Below are 19,207 nucleotides of genomic sequence, written 5' to 3' on the forward strand. Positions count from 1 at the left end.
GTGTTATCACACCACACATGCTCACAGACACACGGCGTGTAGCACACACACACAGCTCAGCCATGCGTACACGCACTGCATGCAGACACACTCTGTGGACTCGAACATGACTGCATGTGTCACTCTTCTCCTTCTCCTTTCCTGGGTCCTCCTTGGAAAGTTGCTATTGCTGCAGTGGTGGCAGGGCAGGATGTGGCAGTACTGTCCTCCTTCCCTTCCTGCTGTGCCGTGCTGAGATGAACAGGTCCATGTTCTGATGGCCTGAATCTCCCCCCCCAGACAATGCCAACCGGGTGCTGCTTGCACTCTTTGTGGCCGAAATGCTGCTGAAGATGTACGCACTGGGCCTGCGCCAGTACTTCATGTCCCTCTTCAACCGCTTCGACTGCTTTGTTGTGTGTGCGGGGGTCCTGGAGACCATCCTGGTGGAGCTCAGCACTTTGTCACCCCTGGGCATCTCTGTGCTGCGCTGCATCCGGCTGCTCCGCATCTTCAAGATCACCAGGTTGGTGTGGGAGCTGGGAAACAGAGCTGGTATCCCCAGGTGTCAGTGGCTCCTGGGGTGGTGAACGAGGCTGTGCTGGCGTTCTCTTTGTCCCCAAGATGTGGTGTGAGAGTGAGGAGGAAGACAGAGCAGGGATTAGTGGAAATCTCATGGCGTCCCTTGGAGCTCTGGGTGCTCAGCTTAGATAAATGGGGGTTCTGGGGCCCAGGACCAGTGGCTTCAGACTGTCTTGCCTGTCACACCACTCCTGGAGCTCCATTTCCACCTCCTGGGGCCTGGCTGGAGGAGTCCCAGCACTCAGAGCCCATTCACTGGATTGCCTCATTCTACCTCTTGCACACTCCTCTCTCCAGGTACTGGACATCACTGAGTAACCTGGTGGCCTCTCTGCTCAACTCGGTGCGCTCCATTGCCTCTCTGCTCCTCCTCCTCTTCCTCTTCATCATTGTCTTTGCCCTGCTGGGCATGCAGCTCTTTGGGGGCATGTATGACTTTGAGGACATGGAAGTCCGACGCAGCACATTCGACAACTTCCCCCAGGCCCTCATCAGTGTCTTCCAGGTATGGGGCTGCAGCAAGCAGGGCAAGAGAGATGTAAGATGGGGTGCCTGGATTTTCCCTGGGCTGTGGGACTCCTCGGGATTAGGAGAAGTATGGGTTCATGGGAGGTGGTCTGGCTTTGAGGCTGGAATGGGAAGATAGGAATGGGGTCATGAAGAGTATAGGTTCAGGGGTGGAGCAGTATGTGAGATCTGGCAGTGACATTGGAGCAGGACTGAGCTTGAGGTTCTGTCCTGCTTCTCCTCACATCGTGTCTGCTCTTCTCTCAGATCCTAACTGGAGAAGACTGGAATTCAATAATGTACAATGGGATAATGGCTTACGGGGGCCCATCCTTCCCTGGCATGCTGGTCTGCATCTACTTCATCATCCTCTTTGTCTGTGGGAACTGTATCCTCTGATGTCAAGGCTGTGTCCAGGCTCCGTCTGCCCACCCCCATTGACTGCTCCAGCTGCACAGGACTGTGCAGATTGCTCTGTGTCTGTGTGTGTGCGTGTAAGGACTGAGCTGAAGGATGGGGCCATCAGCCCAGAGCTCAGCACTTGAATACACGGGGTCAGGAATCACCAGCCAGGGCTGTAACAAGAGCTCATCTCCAGGAAGGTTTCTCAGAGCAAACCGGAGACCACAGACAGCCCTGGCTATATCCTCCAAACATAGCCAAGTTGATGTCCTTAGTGCTAGCCCTCCAGATATCCTCCTCAATGTCTTCCTGGCCATTGCAGTTGATAATCTGGCTGAGGCTGAGAGCCTGACCTCAGCTCAGAAGGCCAAAGCTGAGGAGCGCAAGCGGCGGAAGATGTCCAGGTGAGTGCTGCAGCACAGGGCAGTGGGAACTCCCCAGCCAGGTGCTCTGGGCAACAAGACCGAATGGTATTACCTGTGTCCCTTCCCTGAGTTCTGCCCTTGTTTTCCTCTGCCCTCCACTCAGAGGTTACCCAGAGAAGTCTGAAGATGAAAAACAGATGTTGGCAAAGAAGCTTGAGCAGAAAGCGAAGGGAGAAGGGATTCCCACAACAGCCAAGGTCAGTGCTGGTGGGTTGGGCCTTGAGGAGGTCTTGGTGAAGGAGCAGGTGCCTCCTGCCACCAGCCAGGGCTGACAAAGGCTTGGAGCTCACCTGAGTATGGCACGCTTACCTGCATGTCTACCTCTCGGTCTCTCCTTTCTTTCAGTTAAAAGTGGATGAATTTGAATCCAATGTCAATGAAATCAAAGATCCCTACCCCTCTGCAGACTTCCCAGGTCAGTCTTGTCCCCAGAAATGCCGGGGATGTTGCAGAGGGACGATGCCGCAGCCTGGCTATATAATGAAGGTTATGAGATCGGGGCACTGAGGTTACACTGCCTCTCTTGCAAAAAATCTTCCTATTGACCACCCTGCAGGTGATGATGAGGAGGATGAGCCTGAAATCCCCCTGAGTCCTCGGCCACGTCCTCTGGCAGAGCTCCAGCTGAAAGAGAAGGCTGTGCCTATGCCTGAAGCCAGCTCCTTCTTCATCTTCAGCCCAACGAATAAGTAAGCACTGAGCCTTCTCCCTGCTACTGGCACAGATATCCCTTTGTGCCCGGGGCCTTTCTGTTCTCAAGACGTAGCCAGAATTCTCTTGCTGGCTACCACAGCCTCCATCTAACGTCTCTCTTGTACTGTCTTACACTGTCTTTGTCCCCTGCAGGTTTCGGATGCTGTGCCACAGAATCGTCAACGCCACTTGGTTCACCAACTTCATCCTGCTCTTCATCCTGCTCAGCAGCATCTCCCTGGCAGCTGAGGATCCCATCCGAGCCGAGTCGTTCCGCAACCAGGTGCCTGTGTGGCTCTGCAGGGCTGCGCTCCTCCATGCACAGAGCGGAGGGCAAAAAACAGTGCCAGGCCTTTGGGAATTACTGCATTTCTCATGTCACCCAAATCTCATCTAATTCTGGTGCTTATGCCCCCAGATTCTTGGATACTTTGACATCGGTTTCACTTCTGTCTTCACTGTTGAAATTGTCTTGAAGGTAATTCTCTCTGCTTCTGTGGTCCCAGCACATGGGTCTAGATGTGCGCTGGCCATGGGCACAAGCGCCAGGCCCCACGAGGGGAAGCTGTTAGCTGAGCCTGAAGTTCTCAGAGCTCATAATGTCTTGGCAATGCGTGTTCTGCCCCAGGGGCCTCGTGCAGTCAGGTCAGGCAGCTGTGTCAGCTGTGCTGTGGTGCTGGGACAGATGGGCTACAGCGACAGTGTTTTTGTTAAGGAAAAAAAAATCAGAAAGAGTAAGCAATGACAATCTGTGAAGTAAAACAGTAATTCAAGCAGCTGCTGCATATTGCTCTCACTGCAAGACATGCACTCTTCTCCAGTTTGCTGAATGACTGGAAGAATTTTTGCTTCCAGCCAGTGCTATGCAGAGGATTCCAGCTGCAGCCAGCTGTCTGCCTGGCTTCAGAGCCAGGGTGTGAGCAGCACAGAGCCCGTGGAGCTGCAAGAAGCTCCCTGCACCCTGTCTGCCTGGGGCTGCAGAGGGACACTGCCCTGAGCCCTGCCTGGCTCTGCTAATCCCTTCTGCTCTCCAGATGACAGCATACGGTGCTTTCCTGCACAAAGGCTCCTTCTGCAGGAACTCGTTCAACATCCTCGACTTGCTGGTGGTTGCTGTGTCCCTCATCTCCATGGGATTCGAGTAAGCACCTCCATGCTTTGTGGAGCAGGCACTGATTTCTTGGCCTGGTGGGGCAGCTGGGGTGGTGCAGCTGGTTCTGTTGGGTAGAAAAGGAGCTGCTAACCCTGGGCACCCAAAAATTGTAGCTTTGTGGCCATCAGGCATGGGTGACTGGGAGGCTGGGAAGCAAACTCCTTGAGTAACAAAGGAAAAGTTCTGGGTGGGAATTCAGTCTGGAGTTGCTTTGTCCGAGTGTGGTGTCCCTAACCCTGATGTGGGATGACGGCTTTAGTGACATCTCTGCCATCCCTCAGCACTGGAGCCTTTCTGGGGCTGTGCTGGGGTGCCAGCATGGAGGGAATTGCTCTGTCTCAGTCCTGCCTTCCTCCTCAGGTCCAGCACCATCTCTGTGGTGAAGATCCTCCGGGTGCTGAGGGTGCTGAGGCCTCTGCGAGCCATTAACAGGGCGAAGGGGCTGAAGGTAAGAAGGTGGCTGGTGTCCTCAACCCATGGGAGGTTATGTGTCAGGCTTTGCGCCCTGTAGGGTTCACAGGGCTGGGAAAACAATTCCCACACCCCATCTATGGAAGGAGCCTGCTGCATCCCTGCCCCTTGGCAGATTCCTGCTTTACACGTCTGTCCCTGCTGTCAGTGGGCCAGGAGCGCATGGTGAGACCTTGCCACAAGCATACTCACGTGTCCTCTGTCCTCAACCTCTGCAGCACGTGGTCCAGTGTGTGTTCGTGGCCATCAAAACCATTGGTAACATTGTGGTCGTCACGACGTTGCTGCAGTTCATGTTTGCCTGCATCGGGGTGCAGCTCTTCAAGGTGAGAGGTGTCTCGGATGGGCAGGAGATGGGCAGCTTTGTCCTAAAAACTGAGCCTAAATTCCTAACTGATGTGGGGATGGCTTCCAGGACTCCCTGCAGGCTGAGCTGACCTATCAGCATCTGTTAACTTCTAGTTCATTTACTTTGGTTGCATCTTTCTTTATTTTCCAAATAGTTTGCTGCCAGGCAGAATGAGCTGGTTATGTCTCAGCTTGGGGCTCTGGAAGAAACGTCCCCACTGCATCACTAGGCAGCGTTTGTCCGTCTTGACCTAGGATTGACCAAAGGGTCTGCCATGGCCCCAGGGCACCCTGTGAGCTCCAGGCTGGGTTGTGCTGGCAGCACATAAGCATGGTGGGCTGAAGCAGAGCCAGAGCTAGCATGGTGGCTGGGAAGGGACTGATGGGTCTGTGCAAAAGTCGAAGCTCACAGCAAAATCACAGCTTTTTCTGATCTCTGTCAAATGCAGGGCAAGTTTTACAGCTGCACAGATCCCTCCAAGCTAACAGAGAAGGAGTGCAGGTAAGAGCTCCATGCAGTGCAGTCCAGCAGGGCAGCAGCAGAGAGTATGGGGACGTTTTTGTGCCTGCATGGGGATCTTGCAGATAAAAATAAGGGGCTGGGGGTCCTGTGCTGCTGCCCCTCATCCTGGGGTAAAAATAGCACAAGGTCACGTCCTCTCCCAGGGGTAAGCAGTGGGTGGGCAGGGGCTGTGCTGGGTGAGTCCCGCATCTTTTCTGTGCAGGGGGCATTTCATCAACTACGTGGATGGGGACCCAACACAGATCGAGCTGAAGGAGCGGGTCTGGTTCCACAATGCCTTTCACTTCAACAATGTCTTCTCAGCCATGATGTCGCTTTTCACTGTCTCCACCTTCGAGGGCTGGCCAGAGTGAGTCTGGTGTGTGCAGGGCCAAAGGGCTGGGTCTGTGCTGTGAGCTGGGGAGCCTTTACCAGGGAAAGAAGAGCTGCCCAGGCTGAGGAGCAGGGCTAGCCTGGTAGGGGCTGTAGAGCCAATGGGATAATCTCCTGTTCCACCTCTGTTGGATTAGGATGTCCCCAGCGTTCTCCGTATCCTTCAAAAAGACAGATGGACTTCCTCCCCTTAAATGGGGTCTCTATTGCCTTATTTTCCCTCCTGTAGGCTGCTGTACAGGGCCATTGACACTAACGATGAGAATAAAGGCCCTATATACAACTACCGGGTGGAGATCGCAATGTTCTTCATCATCTACATCATCCTCATTGCCTTCTTCATGATGAACATCTTCGTGGGCTTTGTCATTGTCACCTTCCAGGAGCAGGGGGAGAGCGAGTACAAGAACTGCGAGCTGGACAAGAACCAGGTACTGGAGCTGCTGGGATGGGGTGAGCTGGACCAGCCCTAGCTCTAATTGAGCTGCATCAGCTCTGAGTGCTGGCACTGCTGCCCCGGGATGAACTGAACCTTCCCCAGGTCTCAGCACGCTGCTGGGGCAGGTGCAGCTGCACTCCTGGCTGGCACAAAGAAAGCCTGCACCAGGTATCAGCTTTCCAAGGGAAGAGCAAGCTTGACCAGAATCAAGAATGGGATTTGTGGTGTGGCTGGGGTGCCCACTGAGCTGGAGCAGAGGGCTGTGCCCTGTTCTGGGCTCCCCAGTGCAAGAGACGTGGGCATGGGGTGAGTCCAGCAAAGGAATACTGACATGTTAAATTGTCAGGAGTGTCTGTCATATAAGGAGAGGCTGAGAGCTGAAACTATTTGGTATTGAGAAGGGAAGGCTTCTAGGAATCTTACCTATGGGCATAAATACCTGATGGGGAGGGTGTAGAGAAGACGGAGTCAGACTCATCTCAGTGGTACCCAATGATAGGACAAGAGGTGATAGGCAAAGACTGAAGAAAACAAGAAAATCCATTTAAACATAAAAAAATACTTATGGTGAAGGTGGTCAAGCACTGGAACATGTTGCCCAGAAGTCTCCATCTTTGGAGGTGTTCAGAACTCCTTGGGCCTGGGCAACCTCAGGGCTTGGGAATCAACATGGCCATCTGCAAAGGCAAGCGGTGGCTTTGGAAACTTGTCCCCACTGAGTGCCACCTGGCTGCCTCTGCAGAGGGCACAGCAGATAACAACCACTGCTGTCCCTGCCCCCTGTCACAGGGCTACAGGCTGGCATCTGTGGGGTCGTGTGCTGTTACCAGCCATGCTGGCTCTGTGCCTGTACCCCTGGCACTGCCCCATGCAGCTCCATCTGGTCACACTGCCCTGCTCTCCCCAGCGCCAGTGTGTGCAGTACGCACTGAAGGCTCGCCCGCTGCGGCGGTACATCCCCAAGAACCCCTACCAATACCAGATCTGGTACGTGGTCACCTCCTCCTACTTTGAGTACCTCATGTTCTTCCTGATCATGCTGAACACCATCTGCCTGGGCATGCAGGTAAGGGATAGAGTGCAGGGCTCGGCGGGTGGAGGGGTGTCCATGGCTCCCAGAAACCCTTCCTGGGGTCTTTCTTACATGGCCATGCTGCTGGCAAGGGACAGAGTGGGGGAGATTGGATGAGGGGAGCTGCAGGGAGTGGATTTTTGCTGATCCCTCCTGAGCCACGGGTCTGGAAGAAGATGGACTTCATGCAGCCCACGCCTCTGGGCTTACAGGGGAGGCTGGGACTGCTGTGGTCTAATGGGGTTCTCCTGCCTTCTCAGCATTACAACCAGTCTGCAGAAATGAACCATGTCTCAGACATCCTCAATGTGGCCTTTACTGTCCTCTTCACCCTGGAGATGATCCTCAAGCTCATGGCCTTTAAAGCCAAGGTGAGAGCAGGCATAGCCTTTCACAGAGCATTGCATTTGGCAGTGAGGTGATCCTCCTCATCCTGGATGATGCTATTTGGGGTGCTCACTTTCTTGGTGTTCCTTGCTGCCAGTGGACCACTGGGCTCTACCAGCCCTGTGCTTGGGGCAGCACCGCAGCCTGGCAGCTAAGGTGTGGGATCTGCTAAGCCCTCTTGTTAGATTCTCATTTCTATGGGTTCCAGCACAGGTCTGCTCTTTCCTGGCAGGGCTACTTTGGGGACCCCTGGAATGTCTTCGACTTCCTCATAGTGATTGGCAGCATCATTGATGTCATCCTCAGCGAGATTGATGTAAGTATCAGGCTGGTTGGGCAGAGGGTGTCCCAAAGAGCATAAGTGCCTGCAGCACCTGCCCCAGGGTGAGCTGGTGATGCCCCAGCTCTGTGGGGCGCAGGCATCCTCTCTTCTCCCTCTGCCATGCTCTGAGGAGGGACAAGCCAGGATCAGCCTGTGGCATGGCTATTTCATGGACACAGGGGTCTGTACCCAGCCTACCAACATGTCACACTGTGCCCTCCCTTCCCAAGAGCCTGTAGACACTGGGATCCCATGGCAAGCAGCATACCTGGTCCCGGCTGGATGCGTGGCAACCCCAGCCCCACTTGCCCTGCTTATCTTCCACGTGTGCACCTCTGGGCAGGGAATCTCCCATGTGTCCATCCTCAGATCCTCAGTGCACATGGGCAGAAAAGGTGTTCCCCTCAGTTCCCTGTACTCACAGCGCACTGCTGGCCCGCACTGCGGGTGGATCAGACACGTCAAATTTCAGTGCATTGGCTTTGTGTGTGTCCTTGTATACAGCAATCGATACATGTGCACATGTATGCACTATACGCTATTGCAGAAGCTCTGTACCACATACACTGAGGGAAGGGGTGAGGGCAGGCAGTGGCTAATTGCTGAATGCTTTATTGGGAGCACTTTCAGAGCAGTGTTGGTAAGTCAGCGTGCCACTGCCTGTCACAGCACCGGGACTTCCACACCCCATGTGGAAGGAGGGAGGTGATGCACTGCCTTTGACACATCCCACAGTAACTGTGGGGGCAGCTGTAGGATCAGGTGCCACAGCCATGGTGCGCTGAGTGACCTCCAGCTGCTCTCAGTGCTGGGCAGAGAGTGCTTAGGGGCTCTTTGTTGGAAACCGCCTTCCTCTCTGGAGGATGCTCCAGGGCTCACGGAGCCTCAGATATTCCACCCTGCATGGCCATTCTTGGAGCCTCTGTGCTTCTCAACCTCACTGTGCTCCCAGTGAGTGCCCAGGAGCTGTGTGCAATCACTGTACCCACCACTGCTCACCTTGCTGCTGCAGGGTCCTTGGTGGCTGATGCTTTTTCAAAAGTGTGACCCTCACAAAAGAAGTCTGTGCCCACCTCTCAGTGCTGAGCCACTCCTGAGTGCCCCAAGGCTCTGGTTTGCAAAGTCTGTCCTCTCTTCCTCTCTTTCCATTCTGCTTCTTTTCTACTCCTTCATGTCTCTGTCGGGGATGAGAATGTGCTATCAGGAGACCTCGACTCCTCCCAAAGCCCAAGTTCTCACTGTTGTTCCATCACCAGGTTCCCACAGACCCCATGGGATATTCATAGAATCATAGGAAGGCTTGGGATGGAAGGGACTTCAAAGATCATCTAGTTGCAACCTCCCTGCTGTGGGCAGCGTTGCCAGCTGCTAAATCAGGCACTAGATCAGGTTGCCCAGAGCCCCACCACCCAACCTGGCCTTCATCACTGCCAGGGATGGGGCACCCTCTGGTCTCGGGAAGGGGGAAGTGGAGATGGGAGACCTTCTGGCAGTGCTACCCGTGGAGAACATGGGGCTGGCAGTATCTGTGCCCATTGGAGCTGGCTCCCCAGCAAACCAGTGCTGTGTGCTGGGTTTTCAAAGAGGCAGAGCAGGAGCAGCACAGCCTGCAGGGCGGGGAGCTGTGGGTTAGCTTCAACCTGTCAGCTGGAGTCCAGATCCCGCCTGCCACAGTCCTGTGCCTGGTCTGGGAGGTAACTGCTGGCAGGCAGCTAAATCCCCCTGTCCTGAGCTTTTGCACAGATTTCCTGGCCTGTGTGCCTCTGTTCCAGGTGCAGTGAGTGAGGTGCAATGGGGCACGGAGGTGATAAGCCCCTCGTGGGCACTGTGTTCCTGTGGCCATCTGTCTGCTGCCTCAGCCCCACAAAAGACACAGTGCCTTGTCTGATGAGCCCCCGTGTTGGCTTCCTGCCCGTCCTTCCCCTGTGCTCCTCTCTCAGTCTCCTCCTCCTGTCCCCAGTTTCTGTCTTACTCTTTCTTCTGTATCTGCACCACCACCTTCTGCAATCATTCCTCTCTTATTTCTGCCTCCCTTCTGCTGACTCTCTTGTTCTCTTGACAGACTGTTCTTGCATCCAGTGGCGGATTGTACTGCCTTGGCGGAGGCTGTGATAACATTGTAAATATCAGCTGCATGTGCTTGCAGTGGTTCCCTTCCCCCTTTGCTGCCCTTACCCTTGCCAGCCTTCCTGTGGCCAGCACATGCATGTGTCCTGCATGTCATGAAGACACACCAAGCCCTGCTGCTTTCCCTGGTTTGCAGATCTCCCCTCTGGAAGCCCAAGTGCCAAGCTTCAAAAGCGAGTAGAGCTTGGCTGTCAGGGTCCCACGTGCAGCACTGGAGGCTGGTGCATCCCTGCGCCCCCAGTTTCCCCCAGGGAATCTTCTTGGGGGTGCCAGGGTGCTGGGCACTGGAAGAGGCTGTCCAGAGAAGCTGCGATTGCCCCACGTCTGTAGGACTGGGGACCCCTACCCCCCAGATCCGTTCCTCTCTTGTCTGCTGTCCTCTTCTGCCTGCAGGATCCGGATGACAACTCCCGTGTCTCCATCACTTTCTTCCGGCTGTTCCGGGTGATGCGGCTGGTGAAGCTGCTGAGCCGGGGAGAAGGTGTCAGGACCCTCCTGTGGACCTTCATCAAATCCTTCCAGGTCTGTGAGGAACAGCACTCCCCTCCATAGACAAGCACCCACCTGGGCTGGCAGAGAACTCCTCCCCTCAGGCTGCAGAGAGCTGGGCATCCCAGGCATGAGAAGTAGAGAGTGAGGCTGGTGGGAGGGTGTCGTGGGGGGGGCTGAGGGGGCAGAAAGCTGTCTTTTCTTCATGTGCAGACCAAAGTGCTGGCCCCCTGAGCAGCTCCAGAGCCAGCCTGTTGTCCCCGGGTCACCTTGGTCCTATGCTGATGTCTCTCACGCGCTGTGGTCCTTTTGTCACAGGCTCTGCCCTATGTTGCCCTGCTGATCGTGATGCTGTTCTTCATCTATGCTGTGATTGGGATGCAGGTGAGAGGGGCACAGGGCATTCCTCTTGAACAGAGATAGACCTCAGCCTGGTAGCATCTGGGAGATGGGATGGAGAGGGACTGGCTTCCCAGGGACTGCATGTGGCGGGACCATTTTCCCCTGGTCTACAAGGATGCCCCCAACCCCAAAAGCCTCAGCACCCAAAGCCAAGCAGAAAGGGAACTTAAGGACAGAGGGGCTTTGGAAGGTAGAGAGTGCCTGAGGAAGGATGCTGGAGACCTGAAAGTGTGATTTACAGATGTTTGGGAAGATTGCCATGGTGGACGGAACCCAGATCAACCGAAACAACAACTTCCAAACCTTCCCACAAGCTGTGCTGCTGCTCTTCAGGTCAGTGCTGGCAGCTGCAGAAGGGAGCTGGGCTGCAGGTCAGTGTGGAAGCCCTCTGGTTTGGAGTAAGGGACGCCAGCATTTCTGCAGCTGATTTAATTTGCTTTCCTCAAGAAAAATGTCTTGTAGGAATGGAAGCATTTTAGGAGTGGCTCCTGCTTTGCCTGGTGCGGCTGAGCTGCAGACCAGGAGCCCTGTGGGGTTTCTGTTCTGAATGTTTCCTTCCAAGACTAGATTTTAATCAGTGAATTTTTCAGAAAAGGGGAAACAAAATAGCAGACCAGGGCTTCCCTTGACTCCACACACTTCACAGCGGAGCATGCAATAACAGATCCAAGCAGCAACCCCTCTCCCCAGGTGTGCCACGGGGGAGGCCTGGCAGGAGATCCTGCTGGACTGCAGCTATGGGAAGCGGTGCGACCCTGAGTCCGACTACGCAGAGGGCGAGGAGTACACCTGTGGCACGGGCTTTGCCTACTTCTATTTCATCAGCTTCTACATGCTCTGTGCCTTCCTGGTATGGCAGCTGCTGCGGTCTGAACTCCCCTTGACACACCGGTCCTGGTTTGGGGCAGCTCCTGGCTGCTGAGCATCTCATGGGGCTGAGCCCACAGCACCTTCCTCCCAGAGGCACAAATCCCCCAGCCCGTCTCCCTGGCCATGTTACACCTGGTGCTGTACTCCACTGAGGCCCCAAATCCTCTGAGTTCCATCACGCAGCTCCATGTGCTGCTATCCAGAAGGGCACTGAGTGTCCATGTTGTGTCGTGAGGATGGAAGGGGGAGAGCTGCCCCGAATTGCTGCAGCCTTTCACATAATGCCCTTGGATGGGAGATTCAGCTCCGTATGGGGTCATCAGAAACATCCTTGATTCTGAGGACCCTGAGCCCATTCTGACTCAGGACAGCAAGCTTCAACCCTCTCCTTTGCCCTCAGATCATTAATCTCTTTGTGGCTGTCATCATGGACAACTTTGACTACCTCACACGTGACTGGTCCATCCTGGGCCCCCACCACCTGGACGAGTTCAAACGGATCTGGGCTGAGTACGACCCTGAAGCCAAGTGAGTGACCATGTGGCACGGCAGGTGGAAGCAGTGCCAGGACCTGGGGCTGCCCTTTGCTGCAGCCCAGGGCAGTGTGAGCTGTAGTGCTCCTGGCATTAGATCCCACAGTAGAAGTGTGTGTGGACTTGCCAGCCTGTCCCAGACTAATAGAAGCCATCAGGAGGTTTGGGGACCCCAGACCTCCAGTCCTAGCCTCATCCAGTCCAGATGCTGCTGCTGACTCTTTCTATGCCACTGCTCACCTTTATCTACCATCTGTTGCCTTGGGGAGCAGTCATTTCCCCCAAAAGGAGCACAGAGAAGGGATTTGCCCACCGCAGGAGTACAGGGCAGGCCATGAAGATGATCCCACACAGCCCTTGCTCAAAACCCTGTCCCTGTTTGCATGCCACAGCCCTGCTGACACAGCTTGTCTCTTCTGCAGGGGCAGGATCAAGCACTTGGATGTGGTGACCCTGCTGAGACGTATCCAACCTCCCCTGGGCTTTGGGAAGTTCTGCCCTCACCGTGTAGCTTGTAAGGTAGGAGTCAAGGAGATGGGAGGGTGTGTGGGCAGAGGGCACCTTCCCAAGCTGCATCCTCCCCTGGGAGGATGAGGAGAACTCAGCTGGCTTTCCAATGTCATCATTCATGCTCATACTCTGACTTCTGTTATTTACTGGAGAGGAGCTGTCAGGGAAATGAGCAACACTGCAACCTGGATGGAATTGATGCATTTCAGGGTTCTGAGATTCAGGACCTGTCTGAGCTCAACTCCACCCCCAGGGGGAATGGCACTGAGGTGCTGCTCCCCCACAGCCCTCATTGCAGAGAGTTTTCCAAGCTGTGCTGGGGTGCTCCCCATCTGTGCATCCTCATCTCCACCGGGAAGCCTCCAGCTCTACAGTCTTGGGTGCACTGCTCCTGGCGTAGCTCTGCACAAAGACAGGGGCTGTGTGAGGCTCAGAGGGAGGGCAGCTTGTACATTTGTGGGGAGCTTACAGCCTGCTCTGCCACCCAGCTCACGGTTGCTGGTTGTTTTGCAGCGCCTGGTGTGCATGAACATGCCCCTGAACAGCGATGGCACTGTCACCTTCAATGCAACACTCTTTGCGCTGGTGAGGACAGCCCTCAAGATCAAGACAGAAGGTATGAATGCTGTTGTCTGCTTCCCTGGCATGGGGAACCATCTCCTTGTGCTGAGGGTGCACGTTATGCACCCTTCCCTGCCCTGTCTGAGGACCTCAGGGCACCTTGCTGGTGGGGCAAGACTCTCTGTTCCAACCCACAGCCTTGGTCCAGAGACCATTGGCACATGTATGGGGATCAGGCCAAGCCTGGAGGTTGTTAGTTGCAGGGCTATGTGTTGCAACCATGATGAGCAAACCAATGCCACCCCGCTGTGTAACTTCACTGTGCAGCTCAGGAGTGCTTCTGACCCAGTTCCAGTTCCTGCCTCAGTGCTCAGCTGCTGGAGTCCTTCCCACACTGCTGAGTGTAGTCTGATCCCCTGCACCTGCCATAGCACTGGTTGTTCCAGTTCTGCATCTCCCCAGGTGTGCATAAACCTCAGACTGGAGTGGAAAAGGATGGCTCCTCTTTGAATTTAGCTATGCTGGGGAGGAGTTGCTTTCTTCCTTGCCAGCAGCATGGTTTGCAAAGCTTTGCTTTGGTAAGAAACCACACCAACTTGTTTCCATGCCTGTGGGTTAGGCAGCAGCACATGAGAAGCCAGCACAGCAGGAGGTGGAGCTGGGCAGTGGGGCCAGCTGAGGCCATCATCTCCCAGTAGCAGGACACGGTGCCTTCCCTTCAGCTGGGGTGGGGAACACAGCATCCAGCACGATGCAGGGAGCATTGGGAGGATCACAGGAGATCTGAGAGCATGGATGAGCACAGGCTTTTTGCTAAAATCAAAGCCTAATTCCTACAAAGCTCATGTCTGCTGGGTGGGGAGACTGCCGAGGAGCTGTCACACCCTGCAGGAGTCTGGCCAGGTTTCCATACGCTTTGTCTTTGTTCATGTCCATATTCCCCTGAGAATGAACCTCTTTGTCCTCCCTTTTCCCACAGGTAACTTTGAACAGGCCAATGAGGAGCTCAGAACCATTATAAAAAAAATCTGGAAGCGAACCAGTATGAAGCTTTTGGACCAGGTCATCCCACCTATTGGAGGTATATCACCCACTGGTACTTCCCCAAGGGCCCGACCTCCCCCTGCCCGGGGGGCTCAGCTGCTGCAGCAACTCAGGGCATCATGGTGGGCAAAGTCATCAGGTTGGTTTCCTCCCCTCCAGATGATGAGGTGACAGTGGGCAAATTCTATGCTACTTTCCTCATCCAAGAGCATTTCAGGAAGTTCATGAAGCGCCAGGAGGAGTATTATGGGTACCGTCCCAAGAAGAACCCTGTAGAGATCCAGGTTGGTAGCGTGGTTGGTGGAGCAGTGATGCTATGTGAGGACAGGAGGGCACGATGGGGCATCCTGCAGACAGGGAAGGGGGCTCTCCCAACTCTAGAAAGCCCTTGGTGACTGGGAGAGACAGGGCTGAAATGGACATGGGGACCTCTGTCCCTGAGGTCTGGCAATGAGGTGGCCCCAAGTGAATCAGTGCTGAGTTGGTCACCAAGCATAGAACCAACCAGCCACAGGGTCCCTGGGAGGGACAGCTGGCAGGGCAGCATGGTTCACCTGGAACCATGGCCTGGAGACCAAACTCCAACACGTTTCCCTCTCTAAAACCCAAAGTGAGAGGGGTTGTGCCAGCCCACATCCAGCCATGCTTTCCTGTCCCCACCAGGCTGGACTGAGGAGCATTGAAGAAGAAGCCGCTCCTGAAATTCATCGAGCCATCTCTGGGGACCTGACTGCTGAGGAGGAGCTGGAGAGGGCAATGGTGGAGGCTGCCATGGAGGAGGGGATATACAGGGTGAGCACAGCCAGGTGGGAGCTGTCCTACCCAGCCCCACTGCCACGTACTGGGGCTCAGCATGGGTACAGCAGATAGAGAACAGTCCTCAGAGATGAGCCTGACCACGTGCAAGAAGTGTGTAACAGTGCTCTTCCCTGAGGATCAGGACATCCTGGGCTCTGGTCTCGCAGTGAAGGATTTCTGCTGTGTCCAAAAGTGCTGCCAGTCCAGAGGGTTTGTCACACCCCAGTGCTGCTGCGTGACATTTATTTCATCCCCTCTCAGTTTCCCCTCCTGGGCAGTGCAGCTTAGAACACCACGAGGCTGCCATTCCCACGGGCACCCAAACACATCTCCTCCACGGGAATGCCCCAGAGCTCTGCAGCCCCTCCTGATGCCCTCCTGTTGCTTGCAGAGGACGGGCGGTTTGTTTGGCCAGGTGGACAGCTTCCTGGAGCCAAGCAGCCCCCTGCAGCCCCACGTGGCCAGCCAGAGGCCCCTGCAGTTTACAGAGGTGGGCAGCGAAGACCTCGACTCTCCTGTCTTCCTCGACGACTTCCCCCAGGAAGGCAACACCAACGTCAACAACGCCAACTGGCTGCAGGGGTAAGGGCTGGTGAGCTCCCTGCGGGCTGTGGGTGCCGGTGCAGAAATGACCCTGCAGACACAGAAGCTCTGTGGAGAAATTTGGCTGTTGGGATGGGAGGCGCTGCCAGAGATGTCCCCAGGATGGGATGTGCAGGGTGAGCGCGCTCTGGATGTGGGCTGTCTTACCTAAACCCCATTGCAACGTGTTGGGGCAACAGCAGTTATGTTCCTCAGAGAGGGCCATAAAAACCAGGAAAATGTCAGTGTTTCTTTCTTCTCCCTGAGCATCAGGACATCCTGCATGGCCTGTTTCCTGCCTCAGTTTCCTCCTCTATAAGAGGAGACCCTAATTATTAACGTATAGGGTTAACGTGTGGCTACATGCACTGTGTGCCCTAAACACCTTTCTGATCATTCCTTCATCTTAGGGCATTAGGATCAAGGTGGACACGGGAAATGCAGGGATGATCCTTTCCCTTCCCCACCAATCTCTGAATGCCAAGGGCCACCAGTGCCTAATGCGAGTATAAGGGTCACCAGTGTAAGAGAACATCCTTATCCTGATTCTTGGGGTCTGCATCCAGAGTGGAGAAGATGGGGAGGGCTGCATCCTGGGTTCAGGGTGGTGGTCCCTGCTCTGCTGACCCCTCTGCCTGTCCCTACCAGGTTGGAGTACGAGGATGAGGTGCTGAGGAGGGCAGTGCCGGCAGCACCCAGGCCTCCAGCACGGGGTGAGTGTCAGCATCATTCCTGTTCTGGGGCACGTCAGGCTGTCCGGGGTGGTGGAAGGGGCTGGTGACAGAATGCAGGAGGAGGAGGTGCAGCCCCTTGCAGCTCGGAGGGCCAACTGAGACTCCTGAGGTCTGGAGAGTTCCAAGGGACCACCTCCCCCCTGCATGGTGGTGGAGCGTGGAGCCGTGCCTTGGGCTGAGGCAGGACCAGGTACCCCATGCAGTGAGGCCACGAGGCCATGTTCATTTCCAGGAATAGAGGATCATGGACTGTTCCTCCTTCCTGACTCGGATTGAGGAGCAAACGTGGGGCAGAGGCGGGAGCTGGGATTTCCACTCGTCCCATCCCCTAGATGCAGTCTCCTCGATCTTGATCCCCTCTGGGCTGTGATGGCCTTGCTTGTGTGCCCACCTGATATTCCCACCTTTCCCTCTCCTAGAGACTGACCTCCCCATCCCTCTGGAAAGGCTGCGGCGGAGACGAGGAGCTGCCTCTGAGCATCACCCAGCATCGGGGCAGTGCCTCCATCCCCAGCAGGTAAAGGGGACAGCGTGAGTCCAAGGGAAGCAAAGTGGGGTCATAGGTTAAACGTCCTGGGAAGGAGCATCTCCCTGCCATGAGCCCAGCTTTGCTGGGGCCTCCTTTCCTCATCAGCTCGGGGAAGGAGCCCCCACTCGGTGCTGATCCATGCTGGGGAAGCTCAGAGCAGCATCCCTCATGCTTCTGGAGACAGGTCAGAAAAAATAGGGTCTCGGAGTTGATCCCACACTCCTCTGCTGCCCTTGGCTGTCTGTGCCCTGTCACCTGGGTGCTTGGCTCTTGCTTCAGTGCCCAGGTAGGGGGGTAAGGGGTTGGTTCCCTGCCAGTCCCATTGATGGTGTTGCACTGGACCCAGGAAATTCAGAAGGATGGGAGTCCTTGTGCAGCCTGGGTTGCGGCTGAAAAAAATAACACAGAGGTGTTCCATGATCATCACCATGCTTGAGCTGCAGCTCCTTGCTCCTTTCATCCAGGACAGCACAGTGACAGCAGCAGCATCCAGCTCAGAACACCGGTGGCATGAAAGCATTGACACAAACACATCTTCCACCCCTGCCATCACCTTCCTCATTCAAGAGGTAATGTGCAGACTGACAGAGGGAAAAGGGGCTGGTGAGATTCCATGGTGGGAAACTGAGGGGAAGAGCTTAGCTAGGGAGGTGGGCAGCAGGGCGAAGGCAGTGAGTGTGAGCCCTTCTGCTACAGATTTATTCCACACGGGGCTGTGATCCTTTCCTCTGCTGCAGGCTCTGATCTCCGGGGGCCTCGCAGCTCTGGCCCGCGACCCATCCTTCATTGCAGTGACCAGGGATGAGATGGCAGCCAGCAGTCAGCTGGAGGTGGATGAAGTGGAGAAAGCAGCAGTGGAGCTGCTAAAGGGAAGAGAAGCACTGCGGGACACAGAAAGCAGCTTTGCCCCCCGGGACACCTTGGCTGCATCAGGAGTCAGCACCCCAGGGCTCAGTGTGGCCACATCCCATCAGACCAGCTCTGCTGCTCGCCTGTGAGCCGCCTGCCATGCAGCCCCATGGGTACAACCCCATTAGGGGGATAACAGAGCAGTGCTGCACCTCTCCCCATCTTTGCCTGTGGGGCTGCTGGGCTCTGTCTGGCCGCAGGAGGCTTTTTGAACTGGGTCTGCAGGATGCTGGTGACAGGACAGGGTGATGCTGTGCCAGAATGGTCTTTGCAGGAGCTGGACAGATCATTAAAGTGTCCCTGCTGTGTGACTCCGTGGGTTTCCCTTGTCCCCTCCTTCCTCTGCTCTCCTGGCTGCAGGCTGCTGCCTGCCTGAGTTGGCAGAGACTCAGACCAGCTGAGGGAGAGGGCTTTAAGAAGAGCTGGCAGTGATTAGAAATGTGGTTAGTGGGCATGGTGGGGATGGGCCAGTGGTTGGGCTTGGTGGTCTTAATGCACTTTTCCAACCTTAATGATTCTGTGATTCATGTGGCAGCCCCAGTCCTGTCCTGAGACCTTTCCCCACTCCCGTGAGTTTCACACTCCGTGTGATCCTGCCTCAGTCAGTCGCTTTAAGGATGGCTACACACTGGCATCCCAGCAGCTGCACCCTGTGTCACATCCCTGCCAGTCCCTGTTCCTCCTCCTTGCAGCCCAGCCTGACCTGTGGGAGGAGATGGGCACCACCGGAGGAGCATGGCTGGGAGCAGATCTGCCTGAGGCTGGGAACTTTGCCACTCGGGGCAGAGGGGTCGTTGCTCTGCAGGAAGGGGTCTGCCTGAGGGTTCAGGTTTACAGACTTCAGTGCCCCAGAAGAAAAGTGTTTGCCAAGCGCTGGGGCAGCCCTGTCCCCCGGGTCAGCTTTTGGCAGGGTTCTTGCTTCAGGGGGCCTCCAGCCCATCCAAACCGAACACTGCTGGGCTTTTCCTTGCCTAATATCCATCAAAATGCAGCAAACTGATAGGTCCCAGGAGACATACTGAATCAACGGGGCATGTCTGCTCTCCAGCAGGGCATTTTGTTAACTTAATAAAAGGGAGATGGCTGTTGCTGAGCTCCATCTGCAGCAAGAGCTGTGCTTGCAGAGGGGACGCAGGCAGGAGAGACCCCATAGGGACAGCCCTGCCCCCCACGGTGCTGCCCCAGGGCAGGACAGCCCCTGACACCCCTTGAGTGCTGCGGAGCTGTCTGGCATTTGCTCTGCTCGGTGGATATTGAGGATGTGCTGCTTTTCCTACAAGGTGGACAGGGGTGGTTTATGGGTGAGGTGCAGAACTCTGCGCGTCCCTTTTTCAGGCTGGGGACTTTGTGCAGCCCGGGAAAACCGGACATCCCAGTACAGCCCCGCACAGCTCCGTACAGCTCTACACACCCCTATAAAGCCCCGCTGCAGCCCCGCACGACC

At 55.6% G+C, this 19,207-nt stretch overlaps 1 protein-coding gene across 1 annotated transcript in view; it reads left to right on the forward strand.

Annotated features, from left to right (window-relative positions):
- Positions 1-18,074, forward strand: part of CACNA1S (calcium voltage-gated channel subunit alpha1 S) — a 29,623-nt gene extending 11,549 nt beyond the window's left edge. The window contains exons 11-44 of the mRNA XM_010724087.3: positions 280-505; positions 859-1,066; positions 1,336-1,456; positions 1,760-1,874; positions 1,999-2,092; positions 2,241-2,310; positions 2,452-2,584; positions 2,742-2,871; positions 3,007-3,066; positions 3,623-3,729; positions 4,102-4,189; positions 4,431-4,538; positions 5,010-5,062; positions 5,286-5,432; positions 5,685-5,886; positions 6,802-6,960; positions 7,227-7,337; positions 7,586-7,669; positions 9,738-9,794; positions 10,196-10,324; positions 10,610-10,675; positions 10,935-11,026; positions 11,384-11,543; positions 11,964-12,091; positions 12,519-12,615; positions 13,120-13,222; positions 14,147-14,248; positions 14,371-14,495; positions 14,875-15,003; positions 15,401-15,591; positions 16,240-16,304; positions 16,745-16,842; positions 17,319-17,423; positions 17,592-18,074. Coding sequence (XP_010722389.1) covers positions 280-505; positions 859-1,066; positions 1,336-1,456; positions 1,760-1,874; positions 1,999-2,092; positions 2,241-2,310; positions 2,452-2,584; positions 2,742-2,871; positions 3,007-3,066; positions 3,623-3,729; positions 4,102-4,189; positions 4,431-4,538; positions 5,010-5,062; positions 5,286-5,432; positions 5,685-5,886; positions 6,802-6,960; positions 7,227-7,337; positions 7,586-7,669; positions 9,738-9,794; positions 10,196-10,324; positions 10,610-10,675; positions 10,935-11,026; positions 11,384-11,543; positions 11,964-12,091; positions 12,519-12,615; positions 13,120-13,222; positions 14,147-14,248; positions 14,371-14,495; positions 14,875-15,003; positions 15,401-15,591; positions 16,240-16,304; positions 16,745-16,842; positions 17,319-17,423; positions 17,592-17,852 — 4,124 coding nt within the window. The 3' untranslated portion in view covers positions 17,853-18,074. The remainder of the gene's footprint in view (positions 1-279; positions 506-858; positions 1,067-1,335; positions 1,457-1,759; positions 1,875-1,998; positions 2,093-2,240; positions 2,311-2,451; positions 2,585-2,741; positions 2,872-3,006; positions 3,067-3,622; positions 3,730-4,101; positions 4,190-4,430; positions 4,539-5,009; positions 5,063-5,285; positions 5,433-5,684; positions 5,887-6,801; positions 6,961-7,226; positions 7,338-7,585; positions 7,670-9,737; positions 9,795-10,195; positions 10,325-10,609; positions 10,676-10,934; positions 11,027-11,383; positions 11,544-11,963; positions 12,092-12,518; positions 12,616-13,119; positions 13,223-14,146; positions 14,249-14,370; positions 14,496-14,874; positions 15,004-15,400; positions 15,592-16,239; positions 16,305-16,744; positions 16,843-17,318; positions 17,424-17,591) is intronic.
- The last annotated feature ends 1,133 nt before the right edge of the window (positions 18,075-19,207 follow it).

This window comes from Meleagris gallopavo, chromosome 28, assembly GCF_000146605.3.
Source record: "Meleagris gallopavo isolate NT-WF06-2002-E0010 breed Aviagen turkey brand Nicholas breeding stock chromosome 28, Turkey_5.1, whole genome shotgun sequence".
In the NCBI taxonomy this organism is placed as follows: Eukaryota; Metazoa; Chordata; class Aves; order Galliformes; family Phasianidae; genus Meleagris; species Meleagris gallopavo.